The sequence below is a fragment of the Peromyscus leucopus genome, chromosome 14 (assembly GCF_004664715.2).
Source record: "Peromyscus leucopus breed LL Stock chromosome 14, UCI_PerLeu_2.1, whole genome shotgun sequence".
In the NCBI taxonomy this organism is placed as follows: Eukaryota; Metazoa; Chordata; class Mammalia; order Rodentia; family Cricetidae; genus Peromyscus; species Peromyscus leucopus.
The window spans coordinates 11,180,526-11,203,778 of record NC_051075.1 but is presented as its reverse complement, the minus strand read 5'-3'; the positions used below and the strand labels follow the sequence as shown (position 1 = coordinate 11,203,778).

The window sequence follows — 23,253 nt, the reverse complement described above, 5'->3', positions numbered from 1 at the left end:
CTTTTCATCAAATGTGATAAAATGCTGACCAATGAACTTATTCATCATTGTGAACAGGCATGGGATTGCTCCGAAGTTTTAAATTTAAAAAGGCCAATAAAAAACATTCGGTTATATCAACTATTGACAGAACTTTTTTGCCATTACTTTAATTTCTGCCTTGGATAAGAGATAAAACGTTTTTCATTAGTGGATGTTTGGTTAACTGATAATTAAACACCCCAAACAAGATCTGTACAAATCACTGTTTTATTTGACATCACACACAGTTCCTGGTCCTTCCTAACTGGGAGTCACTGTTCTGTGGATATCATCAATTACAATGCAATCACTATCCTTATATGCAGAATACGTAGTTTTCCCTGTTCTGTCTGAACATTGAAAGACAAATCATCTTCACTGCACATTAATTTTAAAAATCTTTCAGCAGTAGGCTTCAAGGGAAAATCTCATCAATAACTATGCACAATATTCTCCAATTTACTATCTTTAATATATACAGGTAGAATGCTTTCATGTTCTCCAAGGCCTGCATATTTTTGATGATAAACAATATAGAATTAAATACAACACACAATCAGTTGTCATTGAATACTGTTTAATATTGAAAGTCTTTCTTTGAAATTCCAGACCACCTTAAAGACATACAGAGGTCTCTTGCTCAGCATCACTGGAGCATCTCTCTTTGGTAGGAGGCGTCTGGTGTCTGCAGCTCCTCCTATGATGAGCCTCTCATAAGGTCACTCATCACGACTATGGATTGGGAAGCGCTCTGGAGGAAGCACAGATTCCAGTCTCTGCCAGCGCTCTGGAGGCCACAAGATATGTGTGGCATGGGCATGCAGAAGTCCCAGAGAAACCTGAATCCAGGGGGACACAGAGACAGCAACAAATAAATCACTTCATATTGACCATTATAAATAGCTTGAAAACCACATTTGATTCAGATCTGACATGCCATGGAAAGATCATGATTAAAACAGAGAACACTTAGGGGCATTTTCCCAAGGGCTTGACAGGTGTCAGAACCTGAATCTTCATAACAGTCATTTGAGGGAATTATACTTTTAATTTTCTAGAACAGTAAACTGAGTTTAGAAAGTCATATACATAAAATGCATTGGAACCTGGATTTAGTACCAGACTGCCTCCAACATTAACCTCCACCCCCAACAGTCTGTTTGCACAGACCTGGGAAACACAAATCTAGTCTACAGTCTCAGATGTCCTCTAGAGCTATTGCCCAAGAGAGACCTTCATAAAATAGTCATAGAGACCCAAATACATATTTATGTCTCAAAAACATTGTTCCATTTGCTGGATGAGCGATCAGACTTCTGGTGTGATTCTGAGTGGAGACTGCTTCCAGGGAGAGTCACTGAGTAACATTAACAAGTACCCAGAGAAAGGAGGAGAGCTCACACAAAGGAGGTGGAAGACCAAGAGAGAGAAAGCACCAAGATCATGGCAGATTGAAAACAGCAGCATTTGTGAAGCTGAGCAGTGCTCTGCTGGGAGAGAAGAAACCAGAAACACGCTGTCACTTAAATATAAATGGGATCAGCTCAAAGGAGAGCAAGAAGCCCTGGGGACTTGGGAATGGTTTCTTTCCTTCTAATCATTCTGAAAGTAAAACTTAAAAATAAGCATAAAATTGACTCTCCCCAGAAAACATCACCAGTCACTCATGCTTTGCTGCAGTAACTCCCTCTCAGTACATGTGTGCACACATATCAACATATACATTATACTTGTCTGCACACATATCAACATATACATTATACTTGTCTGTACACACATCAACATATGCATTATACTTGTCTGTACACACAATAACATATACATTATACTTGTCTGCACACACATCAACATATGCATTATATTTGTCTGCACACAGTTAATGCATACATTACACTTGCCTGCACACACTCAGTATATACATTATAATTTTCTGCACACACATCAGCATATGCAACTGTCTACATACCATCAAAATATATACATTATCCTTGTCTGCACACACATTGATGTATATATTATACTTATCTGCACACACATCAGCTTATACATTATACTTCTCTGTACACACATCAACATACACATTATACTTGTTTTCTGAGCCTTTTGAAAGTTAGTAATACCCTGTGAAATTTATACCTAAATACTTCAAAATTTATATAAGAACTAGAACCCTTTCCCACATGACCACATTGCCATATGCCAACTATCTCATATTAATACATTAATACAGGTCAGACACAGCCCATATTCAACATAGTCCAGTTGCCCTAGCAAATGTCTTTTAGAGTCATTTATTTTCAAAACATAGTGTCTCATCAAGGATCTCAGAATACACCTGCTGTGTGTGATTGCTTCCATCCCCAGCTAACTTACTTTACCCAGGGTCCAGGACACTGACTTGTACCATGTTGTTGCTGGAGGGCTTCTCTCCAGGTTCCCCAAGCCCCGCAGTCCCACAATCCACTTATAAAATAATCACTCAGACGCTTATATCACTTATAAACTGTATGGCCGTGGCAGGCTTCTTGCTAACTGTTCTTTTATCTTATATTAACCCATTTTTATAAATCTATACCTTGCCACGTGGCTGGTGGCTTACCGGCGTCTCTACATGCTCTTCTCCTGGCGGTGGCTGCAGTCTCTCTCCTCCTTCTTCCTGTTTCCCCAATTCTCCTCTCTCTTTGTCCCGCCTATACTTCCTGCCTGGTCACTGGCCATCAGTGTTTTATTTACATAGAGTGATATCCACAGCACTTCCCCTTTCTTCTTTTTTTAAAAAGAAAGGTTTTAACTTTAACATGGTAAAATTACATATAACAAAACAATTACCGAGCAAGAATTATAGTTACAATATTAAAGAAGATGTCCTATCTATCTTATATTTGTGAGTTTAAGGTTTTATAGCTAACTTATCTTTTATCATAACTGAGGAAATTACGACTATCTAGCCTTCAACCACATCAAAGACCTGAGAAGGAACATAATGGTACCTGAGAAATGGTAGATGGATGCAAGCAACTTTCGGGAATCTTGCAAGAGTAGACCAAGACAGCTGGCAGCCTGGACAGTCACCTAATGTTTCTCAGCATTGTTGGTGCATTCAAATTGGCTACAGGCCTAGAGTATCTGACAGACCATTTTTAGAAGCAGGAATTTTAAGAGACCATCTTACCTTGTCTTGGCAGAGTACAGTGGTCGCTTTCCTTGTGTCCCGCTTGTCCAGAAAGGACAGCATTGCATTTGTACTGTCAGCCATCAAGGCAAGGGCAGTTCTTTGCCCAGTAGGCCATTTTGTGCCAAAAGACAAACTTCCAAATGGAAATGTCTTAGAAGCCCAACATTCTCTCGGGATCAAATTGGTGCAGCCAGGAGCAATTGTGTCTCACGTCAACAGAATTCTAAGTTATTTAAATGCCATATTCTCCAGGTCTATGAAGTGTTTGAAGATTACCTATCTATCTGAAATATATCTATGTATACCTAGAAGACTTAACTAACATGGCTACAGATATGATTATCATAGATGACTAATTATTAATCTATTTTTTAATTATCCATTACAATTTTAAATGAGTTATATAAACATAATACCTCAAACAAGAATAGAAATATATATATATATATATATATATATATATATATATATACAGTATAACAAAATTAACTTCAAGTTTGTATCAATGAACTAAAATTTATACCAATGTAAAACATTTTAAACATAAACTAAAATCTATACCAATGTAAAACATTTTAAACAAGTTGTTCTTTAAAAGTAGGTTCATTAATCTACCCTTTTATCTTATCATCTCCATATCCTCCTATATATCATATCCCCTTTTCTTTTTTAGAAAGAGATCACATTTATAATCAACCTGTTTTAAATAAAAATATTGTTTTTTCTCTGTCCCACACCAGAGGGCTCTTCTGATTTGGGACACAAGAATCCCTTAACCATTTTTTTTTTAAAGCAATATGTCTGGGTTTAGAGGGGAGTGAGCCAATTCCACCTCTAAAGCCAGCTTGGTATATTTGGGAATTTGGGCGTAGCATCTCTTACTACTTCCTGCTGGAGGGGGGCGCTGTATCTTATGGGGACGCAAAGAAAATTTTAGACCTATGGGGTAGTCCGTGAGGCTGTATTGTGTGAACCAGTTGCCTTGAAACCGATCTGGATGTTGGATCATCTGGGCCATGGTGTCATCGGAGTCCTTTCAGAGGGTCTTGGCTGGTGAAACCTGATGTATCTTAATCTGGAACAAGTCCACAGCCTCTGGCTTTCTGTGGAAACAAAAGCAGAACCTCTTTTCCAAAGTAACATATCCTTATATCCAAATTTTGAAGTCAAGGTACCTTTAAAATATACATTTTGGCATAACTCAACAGCTTTTGTAATCAAATGTTTTTCTTTAATTATGAATATCAAAGAGAACATAATCCAGATTCTCTGTGTGGTAGCCATCTTTATGTGGCTTATGTTTTATATTACCTTGAGCCTTGAGCCTATTGCTTTAAACTGTACCATTGTAAGCCTGAAACGGCGCTGTGGCTGCTGGCTCCGCCCACTTCAGCTTCCCAACATGGCAGTGGTACGTTTTCTGCCAGCTCTGGGAGTCATCAAGTCTCAGAAATAGTGGGTCTAAGCTTTTATCAAAGCAGCGTGTAGCCCAGAAACCTCTTTTTTTTTTTTTTTTTTTTTTTAAATACTAGTAAAGACTAAATCTACCACACAGCTTAATTTGCCGCTGGCAGATGCCTCATTTCCGCCATACTGCCGGTCAAACGCACCCGCCAGGAACCCGCCAGTGTCCAAACTTGTGTTTTGTCGCATCTAGCTGCCCGTATGAGACAAGAAGCAGGAACCTGGTTTTGGCTCTGTTTAGAATTGGTTATTAAATATTCTCAGGTTTAAGGTGGAAACTCGAGCCGTTGGGCGCCATTTGTTGCTGGAGGGCTTCTCTCCAGGTTCCCCAAGCCCTGCAGTCCCACAATCCACTTATAAAATAATCACTCAGACGCTTATATCACTTATAAACTGTATGGCCGTGGCAGGCTTCTTGCTAACTGTTCTTTTATCTTATATTAACCCATTTTTATAAATCTATACCTTGCCACGTGGCTGGTGGCTTACCGGCGTCTCTACATGCTCTTCTCCTGGCGGTGGCTGCAGTCTCTCTCCTCCTTCTTCCTGTTTCCCCAATTCTCCTCTCTCTTTGTCCCGCCTATACTTCCTGCCTGGTCACTGGCCATCAGTGTTTTATTTACATAGAGTGATATCCACAGCACTTCCCCTTTCTTCTTTTTTTTAAAAAGAAAGGTTTTAACTTTAACATGGTAAAATTACATATAACAAAACAATTACCGAGCAAGAATTATAGTTACAATATTAAAGAAGATGTCCTATCTATCTTATATTTGTGAGTTTAAGGTTTTATAGCTAACTTATCTTTTATCATAACTGAGGAAATTACGACTATCTAGCCTTCAACCACATCAAAGACCTGAGAAGGAACATAATGGTACCTGAGAAATGGTAGATGGATGCAAGCAACTTTCGGGAATCTTGCAAGAGTAGACCAAGACAGCTGGCAGCCTGGACAGTCACCTAATGTTTCTCAGCATTGTTGGTGCATTCAAATTGGCTACAGGCCTAGAGTATCTGACAGACCATTTTTAGAAGCAGGAATTTTAAGAGACCATCTTACCTTGTCTTGGCAGAGTACAGTGGTCGCTTTCCTTGTGTCCCGCTTGTCCAGAAAGGACAGCATTGCATTTGTACTGTCAGCCATCAAGGCAAGGGCAGTTCTTTGCCCAGTAGGCCATTTTGTGCCAAAAGACAAACTTCCAAATGGAAATGTCTTAGAAGCCCAACATTCTCTCGGGATCAAATTGGTGCAGCCAGGAGCAATTGTGTCTCACGTCAACAGAATTCTAAGTTATTTAAATGCCATATTCTCTAGGTCTATGAAGTGTTTGAAGATTACCTATCTATCTGAAATATATCTATGTATACCTAGAAGACTTAACTAACATGGCTACAGATATGATTATCATAGATGACTAATTATTAATCTATTTTTTAATTATCCATTACAATTTTAAATGAGTTATATAAACATAATACCTCAAACAAGAATAGAAATATATATATATATATATATATATATATATATATATATATATATATATACAGTATAACAAAATTAACTTCAAGTTTGTATCAATGAACTAAAATTTATACCAATGTAAAACATTTTAAACATAAACTAAAATCTATACCAATGTAAAACATTTTAAACAAGTTGTTCTTTAAAAGTAGGTTCATTAATCTACCCTTTTATCTTATCATCTCCATATCCTCCTATATATCATATTCCCCCCCTTTTCTTTTTTAGAAAGAGATCACATTTATAATCAACCTGTTTTAAATAAAAATATTGTTTTTTCTCTGTCCCACACCAGAGGGCTCTTCTGATTTGGGACACAAGAATCCCTTAACCATTTTTTTTTTAAAGCAATATGTCTGGGTTTAGAGGGGAGTGAGCCAATTCCACCTCTAAAGCCAGCTTGGTATATTTGGGAATTTGGGCGTAGCATCTCTTACTACTTCCTGCTGGAGGGGGCGCTGTATCTTATGGGGACGCAAAGAAAATTTTAGACCTATGGGGTAGTCCGTGAGGCTGTATTGTGTGAACCAGTTGCCTTGAAACCGATCTGGATGTTGGATCATCTGGGCCATGGTGTCATCGGAGTCCTTTCAGAGGGTCTTGGCTGGTGAAACCTGATGTATCTTAATCTGGAACAAGTCCACAGCCTCTGGCTTTCTGTGGAAACAAAAGCAGAACCTCTTTTCCAAAGTAACATATCCTTATATCCAAATTTTGAAGTCAAGGTACCTTTAAAATATACATTTTGGCATAACTCAACAGCTTTTGTAATCAAATGTTTTTCTTTAATTATGAATATCAAAGAGAACATAATCCAGATTCTCTGTGTGGTAGCCATCTTTATGTGGCTTATGTTTTATATTACCTTGAGCCTTGAGCCTATTGCTTTAAACTGTACCATTGTAAGCCTGAAACGGCGCTGTGGCTGCTGGCTCCGCCCACTTCAGCTTCCCAACATGGCAGTGGTACGTTTTCTGCCAGCTCTGGGAGTCATCAAGTCTCAGAAATAGTGGGTCTAAGCTTTTATCAAAGCAGCGTGTAGCCCAGAAACCTCTTTTTTTTTTTTTTTTTTTTTAAATACTAGTAAAGACTAAATCTACCACACAGCTTAATTTGCCGCTGGCAGATGCCTCATTTCCGCCATACTGCCGGTCAAACGCACCCGCCAGGAACCCGCCAGTGTCCAAACTTGTGTTTTGTCGCATCTAGCTGCCCGTATGAGACAAGAAGCAGGAACCTGGTTTTGGCTCTGTTTAGAATTGGTTATTAAATATTCTCAGGTTTAAGGTGGAAACTCGAGCCGTTGGGCGCCATTTGTTGCTGGAGGGCTTCTCTCCAGGTTCCCCAAGCCCTGCAGTCCCACAATCCACTTATAAAATAATCACTCAGACGCTTATATCACTTATAAACTGTATGGCCGTGGCAGGCTTCTTGCTAACTGTTCTTTTATCTTATATTAACCCATTTTTATAAATCTATACCTTGCCACGTGGCTGGTGGCTTACCGGCGTCTCTACATGCTCTTCTCCTGGCGGTGGCTGCAGTCTCTCTCCTCCTTCTTCCTGTTTCCCCAATTCTCCTCTCTCTTTGTCCCGCCTATACTTCCTGCCTGGTCACTGGCCATCAGTGTTTTATTTACATAGAGTGATATCCACAGCACCATGTCTTATAGCTCAACTTGCCTAAGTTTTTCACTCATGAAGGCAAAAGTTTTGGCAAGGAAAAAAATGCAGTTGATACTTTATTTTTCCAGTTCTGTTTGATGAGGAAACATGAAATATCAGTTCCCACAACTACTGAAATACGAAGTTCAATAGCTCAAGGTGAGGGTGACCCAATATTTCTATCAGTTAACACACATTTTCATTTTCAGATAACATATATATATATGTATATATATATGGATATTTTAAAACAGTATGAATACCATGAATGTTGAGTACAATTTATCTAATTGTTTTATTGCACTTCACTACTGTGCCTTATTTATCTACTAATTCTTTTATAATTTTAGTGGGCAATTTCTTTATAACAATATCTCTTTCTCTCTTAGCACCAACTTCTTGTATTTCTTTTGTTTATTTGTTATATACATAAGTTATGTTATATCATAGTATGTATGTATGTGTGTGGTTTTTGAGACTTTGCAGTCCAGGTTAGCCTGTAACTCACTGTCTGGCTGAGACTCAGACTGCACTGGTACTCAAAGAAATCCCCCTGCCACAACCTCCTGTGTGCTGGCAAGGCTTCCTTATTTTTGTTTTTGTTTGTTTGTGTTTTAAGTCAAAACTTATCTTCTGCTTGTTTGTAGGATGCTTGGATATCTCAGGTTTGGTCAGTGGGGTTCTGTGTGTCCTTTAGACATGTCACCTTCAGTCTTTAAGCACTTACTTAGTTTTAGGTACCACAGGGTACTTCAGGCTCATCCTGGACCTCATGCCTGTTTCATGTGTAATCAGATATTTCCCTCAGGTGCTTGGGTTCCTTTTAGCAAGGAGGGTCATTGATAAGCAACATCTGGTACTGGTGTGCCGATGGTCTTGGGTGTCAATTCAGGGAATATATTGATAGATAAGATGACCAGTACCCAAAAGCTGCCCTTCACTTCTCACCTTTATATTTTATTTCACTTCTTCCACAGTGACTGGGTGTTTTATATTTAAATACTCATTTACGTGGTTCTAAAATATATAAAAAATATTTTGAACATAATTATATCATAATTTCTACCTACAATGAATTTTCTTAGTAAAAACCGAGTTTTCTTGGCAATCATTTTGGTTCCTGAATTAGTACATTTTCTGTTGCCAATGTCTGCCTCCTACAATTTGGGTGAGTTATACAGAAAGAAGGTTCATGGTGGCTCATGTTTCTGAAAGTGTGAGGTTGAGGATACACAGATGGTGACAGCCTTTATCCTGGTGTCCCCCAGATGTGAAGCAGGGAGCATGCATGTGTACAGATGTCTATCTGGTTTCCTCTTTCCTCTGATAAATCTACTAGAATTTTGTCCTAGAGGTTGCACTCTAAAGCCTTTATGTAATGTTGATCACCTCCTGAACACCCCAGCTTCCAACACCCGGGCTCCCATCCTTCTAATACTTTACAATGGGAGGAGACTAAATTCTTGGGGCAGACCATTTCTATCCATAGCAGCTCCAATACATTTTATTGGAAGGATGTTGGCTGTGTTCACAGTTGGCTTAAATCTTCCCTTCTTCCCAAGTGAGTTATGATTTCAATTTATAAGCAGGCTCATTTGTTTCTACTTACATTCAGTATTAATGTTTGTTTTTAATTCATTTTTATTCAATTTGAGAATGTCCAAAAGTCAAAATTAAATGAGGAAAATGTATCCTCCTTCTTAATGATGCTCACATCCTAATCACTAGCTAGAAGTTTATAATCTGTTACAACACAGAGCCAACAGAATTTAGGCTGCTAATCAGTTGGCCTCAGAAGCATGGGAGTAATATGAATTCTCTCATAGTTTGAGATGTCACCAGACTTACTTAAGTGTGAAAAGTGGGTAGGCAGAAACATCCTAGAACACGCTGAAAAGTCATGGCAATATAAGAGTGGAAAAAAATGGCTCAATTAGGTAAGTGCTTGACACATCAGCATGAGGACCTAAATATGATTCCCAGCATCCACATAAGAAAAAAATTGAGGTGTGATAGTATGCACCTGTAATACCTGCTCTGGGGTGTAGAGACAGGAGGATCCCTGGAGCTCACTGGCCAGCCAGGCTAGCCGAGTGAATGTAGCTGAATGTACAAGGTACAAGCTCTAGGAACACTGAGAGACCCCATCCCAAAAAAATAAGGTAGAAAGCAACCAAGGAAGACAATTAGTATCAATATTTAGCTCCTATAAACAGGCTCACTCATGTGATGCACAACCCCATGCATGCACATACACCCCCCCCCCCACACACACACACACACAACCATGCCAACAGTGTTACCAGCTAGGGAATACTTCACTGGATGTGGATGATCTCACATCAGATTACAATTTCTGTCTAGCTTTGCTCAAGTCTACGTTCAGCTGAGTTAGAGAACAGTGGTCCCCGCTTCCTCCATCAAAACCCATCCTAGGTTTTGAGAGAAGCGGCTCTGTTGTATCTCAAACACTGAGTTGCTTTTCCAAGCTGTTTAACTTTGATCATAAGGGTGATTTGCCAATGTTTTAACTTGGCTGAGCTGTTGCAGTACATTTGCTTGCTTGCTTCGTTTGGAGCTCAGTTTTAGACACAGTGATTTAATTCTGAGTTTATACTCCATACTCATTTTACTGAAACTAATCTTTTTTTTTTAATTCTGAAAATATATTAAAAGTACCAGTCTCACTTCCTGAAAGAGTTAATCTTAAAAATTATGAATACCAATGGTGAACATTTTGCAGGATAATATCAATATTATTTAGAATGATGATACAGAAATGTGAAATTCAAGCTTTAAAAAATACTGAGATTAATATGTACAGAAAATTGCTTTGAACTGTCTTGTAATGGTTTTTTAATTTTTTTATTGATGTGTCTGTCTACAGACAAGGGGAGAATACAGTGACTATAGAAATGCCTGAAATTAAAAATCATATGAACTTTTTTAAATTAAAAATTAGGTGTTGGACATAGCTTTGGCTTCCCCACCTGCTATATTAGAGACAGTCTTTAGATAAATGGAACAGGATTCAGACACATAAGGAAATTTATCGTAATAAGTAGCACATGTGATTAGAGAGGTTTGGCAAGTCCAAAATCTGACCAGAGAGGCTAGCAGACTGGAGAATCAGGGAAAGGCTGCAGTTCAACCTGAAGGTAGTCAGTGAGAGGGTGGGACAGCTGATGTGGTAGAGAAGGCACTGGGCAATTTGCCTGCTCATTCTCTTCTTGCACTGTGTACCCCAGTCTACTGCAGTACTCAGGCCTTCAGCTGACTTGAGGAGGCCCACCCTCCTCATGGAAGACAGACTGTCTCACTGGAAAACAAAATCATCTAGAATAGTATTTGCCAACGTATCTGGGCACCGTGACCCAACCACAGTGACACATAAAATCAGCACCTGACAAACATAATCATCCCCCTCACCCTTTGCTTTGTTCCATGTTCCACTTACTGTTTGACACCAGAAGGCTGTGTTTTGAATGACTTACACATATGACTCAGTTCTCATAATGACTCATGAGGCAGACACCGTCTCCTTTATACGCAAGGATACCAGTAAAAGCAAAATATTTTCCAGTTAACACTACAATAAGTGAATTTCTACATCATAGTTTTTATCCCAATATCCCAATATGACATTTCTGACAGACAAAGAGGCACAGACTTAAGTTAGGGAAATGAGAGTAAAATGGTAGGACAAAGCAGAGCATGGCCACCCTACTCACCACGCTCCTGACTCTGTCAGGCCATGTATATTGCTGAGCATACCAGATACTCATCAAAAGCAAATGGGCTGAACTGTATCCCTCCACATCTGCATGATGAAATCTAAGTACCCAGTATGTTTCAGAATTTGCCCAGGTCTGCCTTTAAGGAAGTCATGAAGCTAAGATGAGACTCAGATGCAAACTCATTTGTGTTCTTATAGGAGGAGATCAAATCACAGATGAAGCCCAGGCATGCATACACACACACAGTGGAAAGAACAACGTAAGAACGCTGAATGACGGCTCTGTCTCCGATCCATGAAAAGATGGCTTACAACACACCAAGTCTGCTGGCCCCTTGATCTTGTACTATTTTCTATAGAACTATGAGAAAATAAATGCCTCTTGCTTAAGCTATCACTGTTGTATTTTGTTATCACAGCCCCAGAAGATGACTATGCATGCAAGTAACAAGAAATATGGAAGTCAGGTCCATGATGTATCCAAGTACTCAAAACACAGAACAAAGAACATATTGAGGGGAAAAGAGAAAAATATTATTAAAGAGGGGAAGAGGATATATTTAGTCTAAAAAACAGGTTTCCATTAGGTTAAGTACTTGACCAACTGTTACAGTTGGGTCTTAATGTCCCTTAAAGGCCTCTCTCTGTTGTAGGCTTTTCCCCTACCTCTTGTGGTCCTTTAAAGGATAGGGACTAGTTGGAGGTCTTCTACTCATCCTGGGTGCTCTCTCACTCTCTCCCTCCTCTCCACTCCTCACCCCTATCTCCCACCCCACCTCACTCTCTGGCATCCCAGTCAAAAGTACAGCTTTTCTGCATGCTGCTGCTATGGTGAACCGCTGTGCCTCTAGCCCCAAAGGAACAGGCCAACCAATCATGGGCTAAAACCTACCAAACTGGGGCCAAGATAAATCCCTCCCCTTTTTAGAAGCTTATTATCTTGTACTTTTAGTTGGTTTTTAATCACTGTTTTCAGACAGAGTATCACTACACATCCCTGGCTAGTCTGGAACTCACAGAGATCCACCTACTTCAGCCTCCCCAGTGCAGGGATTAAAGACGTTTGCTGTGATGTCTGTCTTGTCTTGAATATATGTTATAATAACAAAGCTGATTAAAGTACCAGCCATACAGTGTCACAGGAGGAGTTGATCCTCCTTGCTCCTTTACTAATGTGTATCCCACATAGGACTATGCTTTCTTTAATGGGTTTACAACATTGTTTAGATATTGAAAATGAACATTTACAGCACATTTATGAAAGCACATTCATGGGCAGATTGAAAAATCCTAACAGGTCTCTGTATTTTTAGTGTCTACTGAATGAGGAAAATAGGTTCATCTGCTTGTAATAATGAGCCCTTTACAATTAATCCCTTAGCCCTAGGGAGCACTGAGCACATAGATTAAGAATCAATCATCTAGAATAATAGTCACTACCTTGTTGTGATTGTATACTATTTGATCAGCAAACAATTTTAGAATTCACCAAAAATCCATGAAACTGAACATTAGCAAAGTCCAAATTCTCATTTTTTTTTTTTTTTTTTTTTTTTTAGCTATACACAAGTGTAGGGTTGTTCTTTTACCTAGCATAGCACTGTACACATCAGCCTGAAGGTTGATGCTCCTGACCTTAGGGAGCACAGCTTTAGGAAACACCGTTAGTACCAGCTGGAAAGTAGTTCTCGCTATCAGTCACCTAGTTCGCTGTGTCTACAAAATGCCAAGGAACTGCGTGAGCTAAATTCCCACTGAATTGCTTGTCTTTGATCGAATTGGCTCCACTGAGAAGTTATTTTGGCTTCTGGTAGGCAGACATACGCATCACCGGCCCAGCTTCCCTCCAGGTGCCAGGGGCACAGGTGTGTGTGGCCATGCTTCCTCCTCCCTCTCCGCGGGCCTGCAGTGTACAGAACACACCTCTATTTCTCGGCTTCGAGAGCCTTGTCTTGAAGGAAGGCCTCACAAGGGCAAAGTAAGGAGGAAAAGGCGAGACTTCGGAGGTTGGATGGAGGAGAAAACACGGGAAATAAATAAAGGAGGCTGCTAGTGGGGCCAGAGGTTCTTTTAAGAAAATGCTCAGACCTGAGGTGAGGACAAGAGGGGACCAATGTGAGAAATGTGATAAAGCACAAAACTGCAGGCTCATTTGATTTAAATGTTTTTAAAATAGAAAAAATAAACAGTTATATCCATAGTATTAACAAATAAAATCTGTCTTTGCTGAGTCTACTTAGTAGCATAAGAAGACAGAGGTTTCCACATGAACAAGGTCCAATGACACTTATTCCACAATATTAAATCACTCATAACTATGTTTGGAAGTCAAATCAAACTGAAGAAATACACAGACTGTGAAGGATACTTGTTTAAAACAAGAACTGATTTATCAAGCCTTTATACAATGTCAACATTGTAATCTGACAACCAAGGTCCTTTATAGATGCATCTTTCCAAACAATTATTTTTTGGTTATTGATTTACTCCTTTTGTGTTTCTATGCGTACGAAGGTCACATTCTGCACATATGAAGGCCAGGGGACAAACTTCAGGACTCTGTCTTCTCATTTTACCATGTGTCTCTGGGAACTGAACTCAAGTCATCAACCTCAGTGTTCAGTGCCCTTACCCAGGAAGCCTTCTCACGGGCCCTTGGAACATCTTGAGTCTGCAATCTCTTTTAAGAAAAACATTCACTATTATTTAGAAGACATTATCTGGAGCCAGGATGCTTCTGTAATTACTTATAATATGCTTCAACAAAGGGAGGCACGGGGTTCCTACGATAACTACACTACTGTCTCAAAAGAATTATGAGAGGATACACAAATGTTTTTACCCAGGTTACACATCTATTTTCATTCTTTCCTAAAAATTCATCTAAGAAAGTTATAAATGGAAGGAAAGTTGATGTTCCTTGACTCCAATGACTACCATTAATTATTGACAAATAATAATAAGAGAAGAACAGCTTATGCCTCGATGGGTCCTGGTGGTTATTTGGTCACAGGTCTGGCTATCTATCCTCTTCTTATCTAAAAATTTCCAGAATACAACATCAACATCAATTTGTTCATTGTTAGCGAGGGAGCATTTCTGGGTGCTATACTGACAATGTGCTCCAACTTGTTCCAGATTGGGGAACGCCAAAGGGGGGTGCTGTGCTTATAACCATTGCTGAGGGTGGTGCAGAGAAAGCAGAGATGCCACTATAGCCTCTGCTTTGGTGACAGGCATTCAGTGAGTGTGAGCGAGGAGGCCCTGGTAGAGCTGATCCTGCCTCCCTCAGCTCACCTCTCTCTTCTGTTTTTTTTTTTCATCATTTATGTGTGTTTGTTTCATCATTTTACACCACCAACAATGCTGAAGGTTATCTTTCAAAGCATCCTATGAGACTAAGAAAGAGAGAAGGGAATTCTTTTAACAGCTTGCATAAAGGGGAGCTAGCTTTCTTGAAGATACAGGCAGAACCATAAGCACAGCATATGTAAATCAAGTGGAATTGGAAATAAAGGTAACAAATAAATGTCACATCATAAAATGAGCGATTGAACTGACCAAAAGTATTCTCCAAGAGACATTTTGACAATAGACTGGAGAATAGAGACAATACCACCCACTTCACTTCAAACATGGATTAACCAAGCACTCAAGTTTCTCATCACTATTTTTGGTATTAGCAGACAAGGTTCCTAGAGAGGACAGCATTAGACTTACTACCCACTTCCATGGTCCCAAGGTGGTTGTCCACAAAACTGAGCAGATGAACCCAGTTCGTGATAAACAGACACACGAAGAGTGCCCCTTCCTCAGTAAACTGACTCCCATTTACACAAGGACACTGACAAGATCATAGCTTCCCTCCTTAGTACAGTGAATTTTACAGACAGCGAAGGAAAAACGCAGCAACCCCCCCTGCACCGAGAGTTTGGTTTTGATAAGAACAAAACCAGACAGCTGTGTGGGAATGGAAGAGAGAAGGGGGAAAACGGAGAAAAAATGGAACAGGGGTCAGAAGGAAAAGCAAGGTTCAGTGGGTAAGGAAATAATTCATTCATTTCTGAGCAATGCATTTTAATAATGAAAATATAATGTAGGTACAATATCTATTTATATGTGTCATGGAACACTTTGTTTAAATCATGAAAAATATAGTGTATGTATGATTATAGGGCAGGAAAGTATGAGAAACTTATGTAATTTAAAAAATGTTATTGCTTTATTTGTTCTTCAATAATTTCATATATATATATATATATATATATATATATATATATATATATATATATATAGTATTCTAATTACTCTCTACTCTGGCCCTCTCAGCTCCCTCCCAGCTTTATCAAACCCCCATCTATTTTATTTTTATAACCCTCTGGTAGCAACACCTGACCAGATGTGAGCATTACGTATTATAATACGTAATGAAAGTGTTTATTCATCTCATGCAGTGTGCCAATTCATAATTTTACTGCATAAACATTAATGTGTTTGATTATAGGTGCTGTATTAGACCCTGGCAGGGTTATCACTTACACATGGTATAGGCATTGTTATAGACAGATGTTGACATCACCACTGAGAAGTCTGGGTTCTGAAACACATATTTTCAAGGTTTTAAATATATTATTTACATTTAAATTATATGCAAAAGTGAATATTTCACCATAGAGAACTAATGTCTTCAGGGTGAGGGGCTTAATCCTAGGTAGGATGACAGCAGGCTAGAGCTAGAATCACAGAGAAAATGCCAAACCTAATCCAAGTTCTCTAGGACATCATAATCTGGGAGGAAAGACCAACGTTTAATTAACACAGTGAAACACAAACCTGCCACACTGTCCATTCAGAGGAGCCACAGAGACTATTGCTTACCCTGGTCCACTGGTCAGATTCATCTAAGACAGCTCATGTGAGCACTGGATGACTTCCTTCTCTTCAGGGCAGACCTTCACTCAGCATTTCCTCTGCCAAATTTTCACCATCTAGAACATTCTCTTTATTTCTTCCAGTGAACTCCAGTTTGGGTAATGTGACAAGTTGATACAATTTAATATTTTGACACTGAAAAGGAAGAGCCACCTGCTTCATGGAACACTCCAAATAAGACTCTTTCAAAGGCCTCTCACTACAGGACAAGCGTTTTCCTTCATTACCACCAATTTTAACTTTAATCATTTCAAAGCAATTTTCTGCTCAAGACTTCACTTTAATCAGAATGCATTTCCAGGTCACTTCATGGCCTCTTCAGGATTCTCGCTAGACAACTACAGAATCATGCATAATCATCCTAGGCCCCCTAAGACACCTTCCGTAAGTAGTTAGTTCAACATTTTATGCAAAAAAAATAGATACAAAACGGGCCTCTAGGGATGTCTTCAGCTAATTTTCATGAATTAATTTCCCCGGATTAATGTTTATGTACCAGTCTCCTTACCACAAATCAAATCACTGGAGGTGAAGTGGTCTAACTCCTCATTTTGCAGCTTGATTAAGCAGGTGATGAAATACTTGAGTATAATTTGGATAGTGAGCAACTCACAGCACCCACATTAATCCACCGGATGATGATGGTACTGGCTGATGCCTTATTGCTTGCTTGTGTGCCTCTAGTAGCTAATGTCCCACATGCCATTTTTATGTATGAAATAAAAGCCCACATAAACACATGAAGAGAGATGTATAGAAGTCTTTATTCTTGTTGAAATTGTCTTAAACCATATTTAGAAGCATTGGGCCGGCAGCTACTAAGAGAAACGAGCTAGCCATTAGTAAGAGCCTACCTACAGCTCGTCCTGCTCTGATGGTGGATGCAGCTGTTCCTCTGCCGAGGGTGTACCACAATTCATTCTGGTGGTCATATGGTACCCACCTTTATCTAACATATCTCTCGGCTTCCTTCCACTCCCTCTTATCTTTTCTCTCCAAATGAAATGGAGGAGGCTTACAAAAATAAATAACCAGGAACAAAAGAAGATAAATAAAAGTGACAGCTACAGAGCCCAAGAGAGTTCCTGTGAATAGCATCATGCCCAAAACTCAGCTACCGAGAACCAAGTGAAGAGGGAAACATGGGAACTTAACATAGCTCCCTTTGGGATCAGGGAACTTTCTTTTTACTTTTGGAAAAACTTTCAACCCGTAAGGGAAGGGGAGTTTTTCTATGATGTGGGTTTTCTATAAAATATTTCTGACAATGACACAGGACAACAACAGGCTGTCCAAGAGAAGCCCCAGTGAAGGCCTACTATAGATGATGGAGCGAAAACCAGAGACCTCAAACCAGACCAAGGACTCAATACAATGAACACTTGCAAGTAACAATATATGGTCTAAAGGACTGTGTGACTCACTGTATCACACTACAGCTTCCATAGTGAGGTTTTTCTTTTTTTCTTTTCCTTTAAATTTTATCTTGTTTTTATCTAGGGAGGGAGTTGCAAGGGTAGAGGGCAGATGGGAAGGGACAGGGAGATAAATGAGATCAAGATGTATGATGTGAAACCCACAAAGAATCAATAAAAAGTTAAACTTGAAAAAGAAATATTCTGAGATAAGGTCTTATGTGGGATACTTTATGGATCATGAGGGACAATATCACATACTAGCAAGTGTCCCCCAAAAAGACAGAAGTAGAGTCGGTTCAGTTGCTGACATCGGATGCATACTGTTCTGAGGGAAGCTAATGTGACATGGTTATGTATGGGACTTTCTGGATATCTCACTTGTTCCAGTAATAAGAATTTAGCTTCCATCAGGCTTGGGTACAGAGCCTTTTATCTTTTTGTTTGTTATGTCTATAAGAGCAGAGTGAGTCAGAACTAGAACCCATTCATGCTGCTTTTCTGCTCACTCAGAATGATGCCCTGAGTGATCAGAACTAAAACTGCAGCTCTTAGCTTGCAACAGAAGCTGACCAATCCAAAGAAGTACATATATAGAAAGATAAAATAAAATAAAGCATAATTGAAAGCCTGGTTTTAACCCTAGCAACATCATTTTCTCTGAAAGGAAGATCTTCTAGGCATTGCAGGCTTTAAATGTGCATTCCATGTGACAAGGTGCACCTCACTAAGATCAAGACAGGCATCACTACCCACAACAATATCTGCATTTCTGATCAAGTCTCCATGTGAGTCCACACCCTCTTCCACTGAATACATCCGGCACAGAATAGTCCCTGACTTGGGCTCAACCATTTGACTGCCATGTGTGTGATTATGAATGTGGAGGGAGCAAGACAAAGCCACAAACTTACTGGCAGAGATTTGAGTGCATCAAGATTTACTGGCAAAGCTACCAACAACCTTTGTGCTACAGCTTTGGAGTGGTAGACAGTGTCCTGTGTGTCCAAGATTCTACTTCCTAAGCCTAGCTATCATCCCACCCATTCTGAGCACTATGAAATACGTTTCCTGTGACATCTTATTTGCCTATTAGGAGGAAAAATATATATCAGAATGAATTTGTGCCATGTGCCACTGAGCTACCTGACTGTTAGGTTGTACTGCGAACTCCAGTGAGACAAGAGCATCCTTGAGGATCTCACACCTCAGATTATTACCAGCTCCACAAAAGCCAAAACAAGCTCAGAAATGCTGCTCATAATCACCAGGTAGCGGAATTGGGACTCAAAACCTAGCACTGTTTCTTAGTTTCAATCCCTGCTTGCTATACCTGCCAGTGAAATGAGGTGCAGAGCCCTGGAAATCGGAATGGTTGGCAAGGGGCCCTGTGCCAGCACTTGCTAGGCTTGCTCTCTTCTCCCCAGGGAAGAGTGAGGCCTTTCATTTTCTACAGAAAACACCAACATTGCACATTAAGGTTTGTACACAGCTATGCTAGTCTGTTTGGGAACCACTGCTGATTTGTAGCAGCAGAGGATGTTACAAGCCACTGGGCTGTAAGGAACATTCGCTGGTAGTGACAGGAAAGCCAGTGCCTATTACAGCAGTATGGTTATGTCAATGTACATAAAAGCAGTGAAGAAATGTGGTAAGACTCTAAACTGTGCCCCCTTGGACTCCACACGACAGTTATGCAAGGGCTTGCTGAGAAGGGAGAGCGTGTAATCTCCTCGAGTGTATGGTCCATCGGCGGGCTTCATTGACGGGGTTTATAATTCATAGGCGACACCTTCCGTTTGACGGAAGTGGAGAAGAGAGGGCTGTAGAAAATGAGTCCTCTGCACAGGAAGAATTGGGACGAGAAAGGCAGGTTCTCAACTGGCTGGGGAAGCTTCCACTGACCACAGCCCAAGGCAAGAAAAGTAAAGACAGTGCTCTGCCAATGAAGTGCAGCGGTCCTGGCATGCTATGAAAGGCCTGCCATGAGTGTGTCCGCTTGTTCTTTTCTCAACCCTCCTTACTTTGTGCCCTCCTTGAAAAGGAATTGCTTGGTAACACCTCTGGGCGTTGGCATGTTCCACTTCTGCCTCCAGGAAAGGTGCCTCCCGCTTGTTCCAGGATAATTCATCTTCATCCTCACAGAGAGTTTATTTGCCTCCTTCTCCTAGAAGGCTTCCACGGCCTTGTCCACTCCTCAACAGCCCACACAGATATACAGTTAATACTTATCATGGTGAAATGACACTTTATTTAGGCTTTTTCTTCCTTATTAGGTATGAATGTCTTGAGGTAGATACCTTTTCGTGTTATGAACACATGGTACAAGAATAGAAAGAAACTCAAGTGATTTCTGACTACATGAATGCAACTACTGGACACGGGGACAGAGGAAAGAACAATGAGTGGATATGAATGTTATTTCTCACCTGCCTGCAAAGTCAGCAGTGCAGTAGCCTTTAATGATAGAGGGATCACAGGACAAGCAGCAGATTTGGGAGGCAAGGACTTAAGCTGTAGGTTATTCAGTCAGATTCCTATTGCAGGTCACAGGAAGAACACAAATTTCACAGTTGAGCCAGTGAAGTCCTACTCAGAAGTTAAGGAGTTGGCTTTGCAGCTATGAGAATTGTAAAGGCTCACATAGTGAAGGGCTAGGAAGTAGAAGGGTACTAGTTTGGAAGTAAAGCTAACTGGTGAGGCTTATGGAACCATGGGCAGGAATCAACAGTCTTGAATGGACTGTTATACATCCACCCTAGGCTAGGGCTTAGGAGACTAAGCCTAAGGAAAGCTCTGCTTCTCACCTTGTTTAACTGAGAACACTGAGATAAGGCACAAGAGAATGCTGCCTACAGATGACTATCAATCACCTCTATCACTGTTGCCACTCAGTCATTTAAGTGAGTTTAGAGAAAGCACAAGGACCGTCGTGAAAGCTCTGAAAGCTCTGGGAGCTTCATTCATTTGTTCATGTGACTTGGATTAATGCAGACTGTAAAGCAAACCTCCACAGAAATGTTTTTCTTTCAGAAAGGGAAATGAAATGTTCCTTGTCATCTTTAGCTGAATTTTAAATGAATTTCATGAACTTTATGTGTCACTGTGGTCAGAAAGGTGTTTGTGTGTTGAAACAAGCATTCTAGAGAAGAGGTCAGCTTACATGTTAGGGTAGTTCTTTTCATCTTTTCTCTATTTAACTAGTGACTTAAAGTCAAAGGAGAAATTCAAACGTGTGTGTGTGTGTGTGTGTGTGTGTGTGTGTGTGTGTGTGTGACTTCTATTATTTGTTGGGAATCCAGATGAGCTATTGAGAGCCACCATCATAATGTACAATTTGAATGACCAACAAGGAAATGTGACTATGACCCAGCCAAAGGCATACTGGTACTGACCAGACAGACCCCAATGCTGATATGTTAGGGAAGATGAGGTTAATTTAAGTGTTGCATGCTTTCTTTTGCTTCCAGGATGTTTTTGGTTTTGGAATTTTTAGTTCTCACAATTTTAGTTATCTGGCTTCTGTGCTTTGATTACAGTAGTTAATTCAGAGAAATCTACCGGGGGTTATTCAACATTCAGTCAGTAAGCATGTTGGCACAAAGCCATGGACTGCTTGTCTGTGTGAGACAGACAAATTTCAATATACTGAAGTGCTAAGGATAAATGATAATTAGCTTTCTGGTTCTCAGCATGCATAGTTATCATGTAAAAATTAATGATTCCAGAATAAAGTTGATATTCATATACTGATGGGTAATCCCTGTAAAGATAGCATCCTAGCAAAACGATTAATATTGGTGAATCAGAACAAATCCTCCAGCTATGGACTATCTATGGGGTTTATGTATAGATAGATATTACATTACATGTTGATATTAGACTGAATAATTTAAAACCATATATCCTTTCTCTACATTGGTCATTTATATATGTTGTAAAATGGCTGATAATTTTAATCATAGCCTAAGGCAGATATGATAAGGGGAAATTAAATTTTCCAGAAAAGTTTAAAATTCCCTAGAGATGCATGACTGTAATTCTATGGCTTACATAATTTGTATTAGCTCTGACATATGTATTCTCTCAATGTTTACAAAACAATTATTCTGTATGATATATTTAGATTGATCGTCAAAAAAGGCTGAGACTGATAATAACAGCTTTTGGTACTTGATGAAGCCCTTGGGTATGTTAGCCCGAAGAATGAGGGGTAACTGACCTGCTTGATCCTCCAGCTGGTTATCTATCTATCTATCTATCTATCTATCTATCTATCTATCTATCTATCTATCATCTATCTATGTGTCTATCTCTCTACTACACAGCCTGGTGGAAGCAGACTTGGCCAGGTGATATGTTCTACCATATCCTGTACTATCATCTCCATTCAAGGTCTGTGCCATCTTCCTGGTGTTAAGACACAGGCATCATTCATTTTCCTTACAATGTGGACAGGGACGAGGCACTCACAGATTCCAGGATGAAATACCATCTCTGAGTGAAGTCTTTCCATGAAAATTCCTGGCTGTGTATAGCTCACTGCAGCATTCACTACTGACTGCTTGCTATTGAAGCTACAGTTCCAATGGGTTGCCTTTTCCTTCAAGTAACCTAATCACTTTCTGGTTAGTTCTTATGTGTCTTCTGAAACTCAAAAAAGCAGCTGCTTCATTATTTTAAAGAAATTTTAACTTGGGGCTAGGCTATGTCTAATTCATGAGTCAAAGGTGCAGCATCCTTTCCAATGACCAAAGACCCTGTTCTTTCAGCACTTATTCCTGGGATACTGTGATGGAGAGATAGTCTGAGGAAGAGGAATACAGTGAACATCAGTTTCCAAGGTCAGCGGGCGCAAATTTGGGGTGAGAAAATCAAGTTGATCATGTTGGGATCTTGAGTCTGAAAATGTATAGCTGTCTCTTTGGTAGTTGCATTTCCTTGGTCTTATTTTTATCTCTTTCAATTGGGAACAATAATATCAAGCCTTCAAAGTTGATACAAAAGTTAAATTAGTGGAGTTTGTAGGACAGAATCACAGTGCTCTGCCATGCATTAACTGTCATACACTTCCATGGAAGGCCAGGTCTGAGCCTGAGGTACCACACAATAAGAACAATAACAACAACAACAACAACAACAACAACAACAAAAAGACATTGAAAAAAGCTAAGTTGCATTGCATTCACTGTTAACTGTTAATGATATTTATTGAAGGAAGAGTTATGCCTTTGAGAAAAATGGCAGTTTATTACCTTCTGATACTATTCTATAATAAATGTAAGAAATGTTTACAAGAAGCCTTGGCCCAATAAATAACC

The 23,253-nt window shown here is 39.7% G+C and overlaps 1 protein-coding gene across 3 annotated transcripts in view; it reads right to left on the bottom strand.

Moving 5' to 3' along the window:
• Nucleotides 1-230: 230 nt before the first annotated feature.
• Immp2l (inner mitochondrial membrane peptidase subunit 2) overlaps nt 231-23,253 on the bottom strand; it is an 862,863-nt gene continuing 839,840 nt past the window's right edge. For all 3 annotated transcript variants that reach the window (XM_028872262.2, XM_028872265.2, XM_028872267.2), the window contains exon 7: nt 231-860. In XM_028872262.2, coding sequence (XP_028728095.1) covers nt 741-860 — 120 coding nt within the window. In that variant the 3' untranslated portion in view covers nt 231-740. The remainder of the gene's footprint in view (nt 861-23,253) is intronic.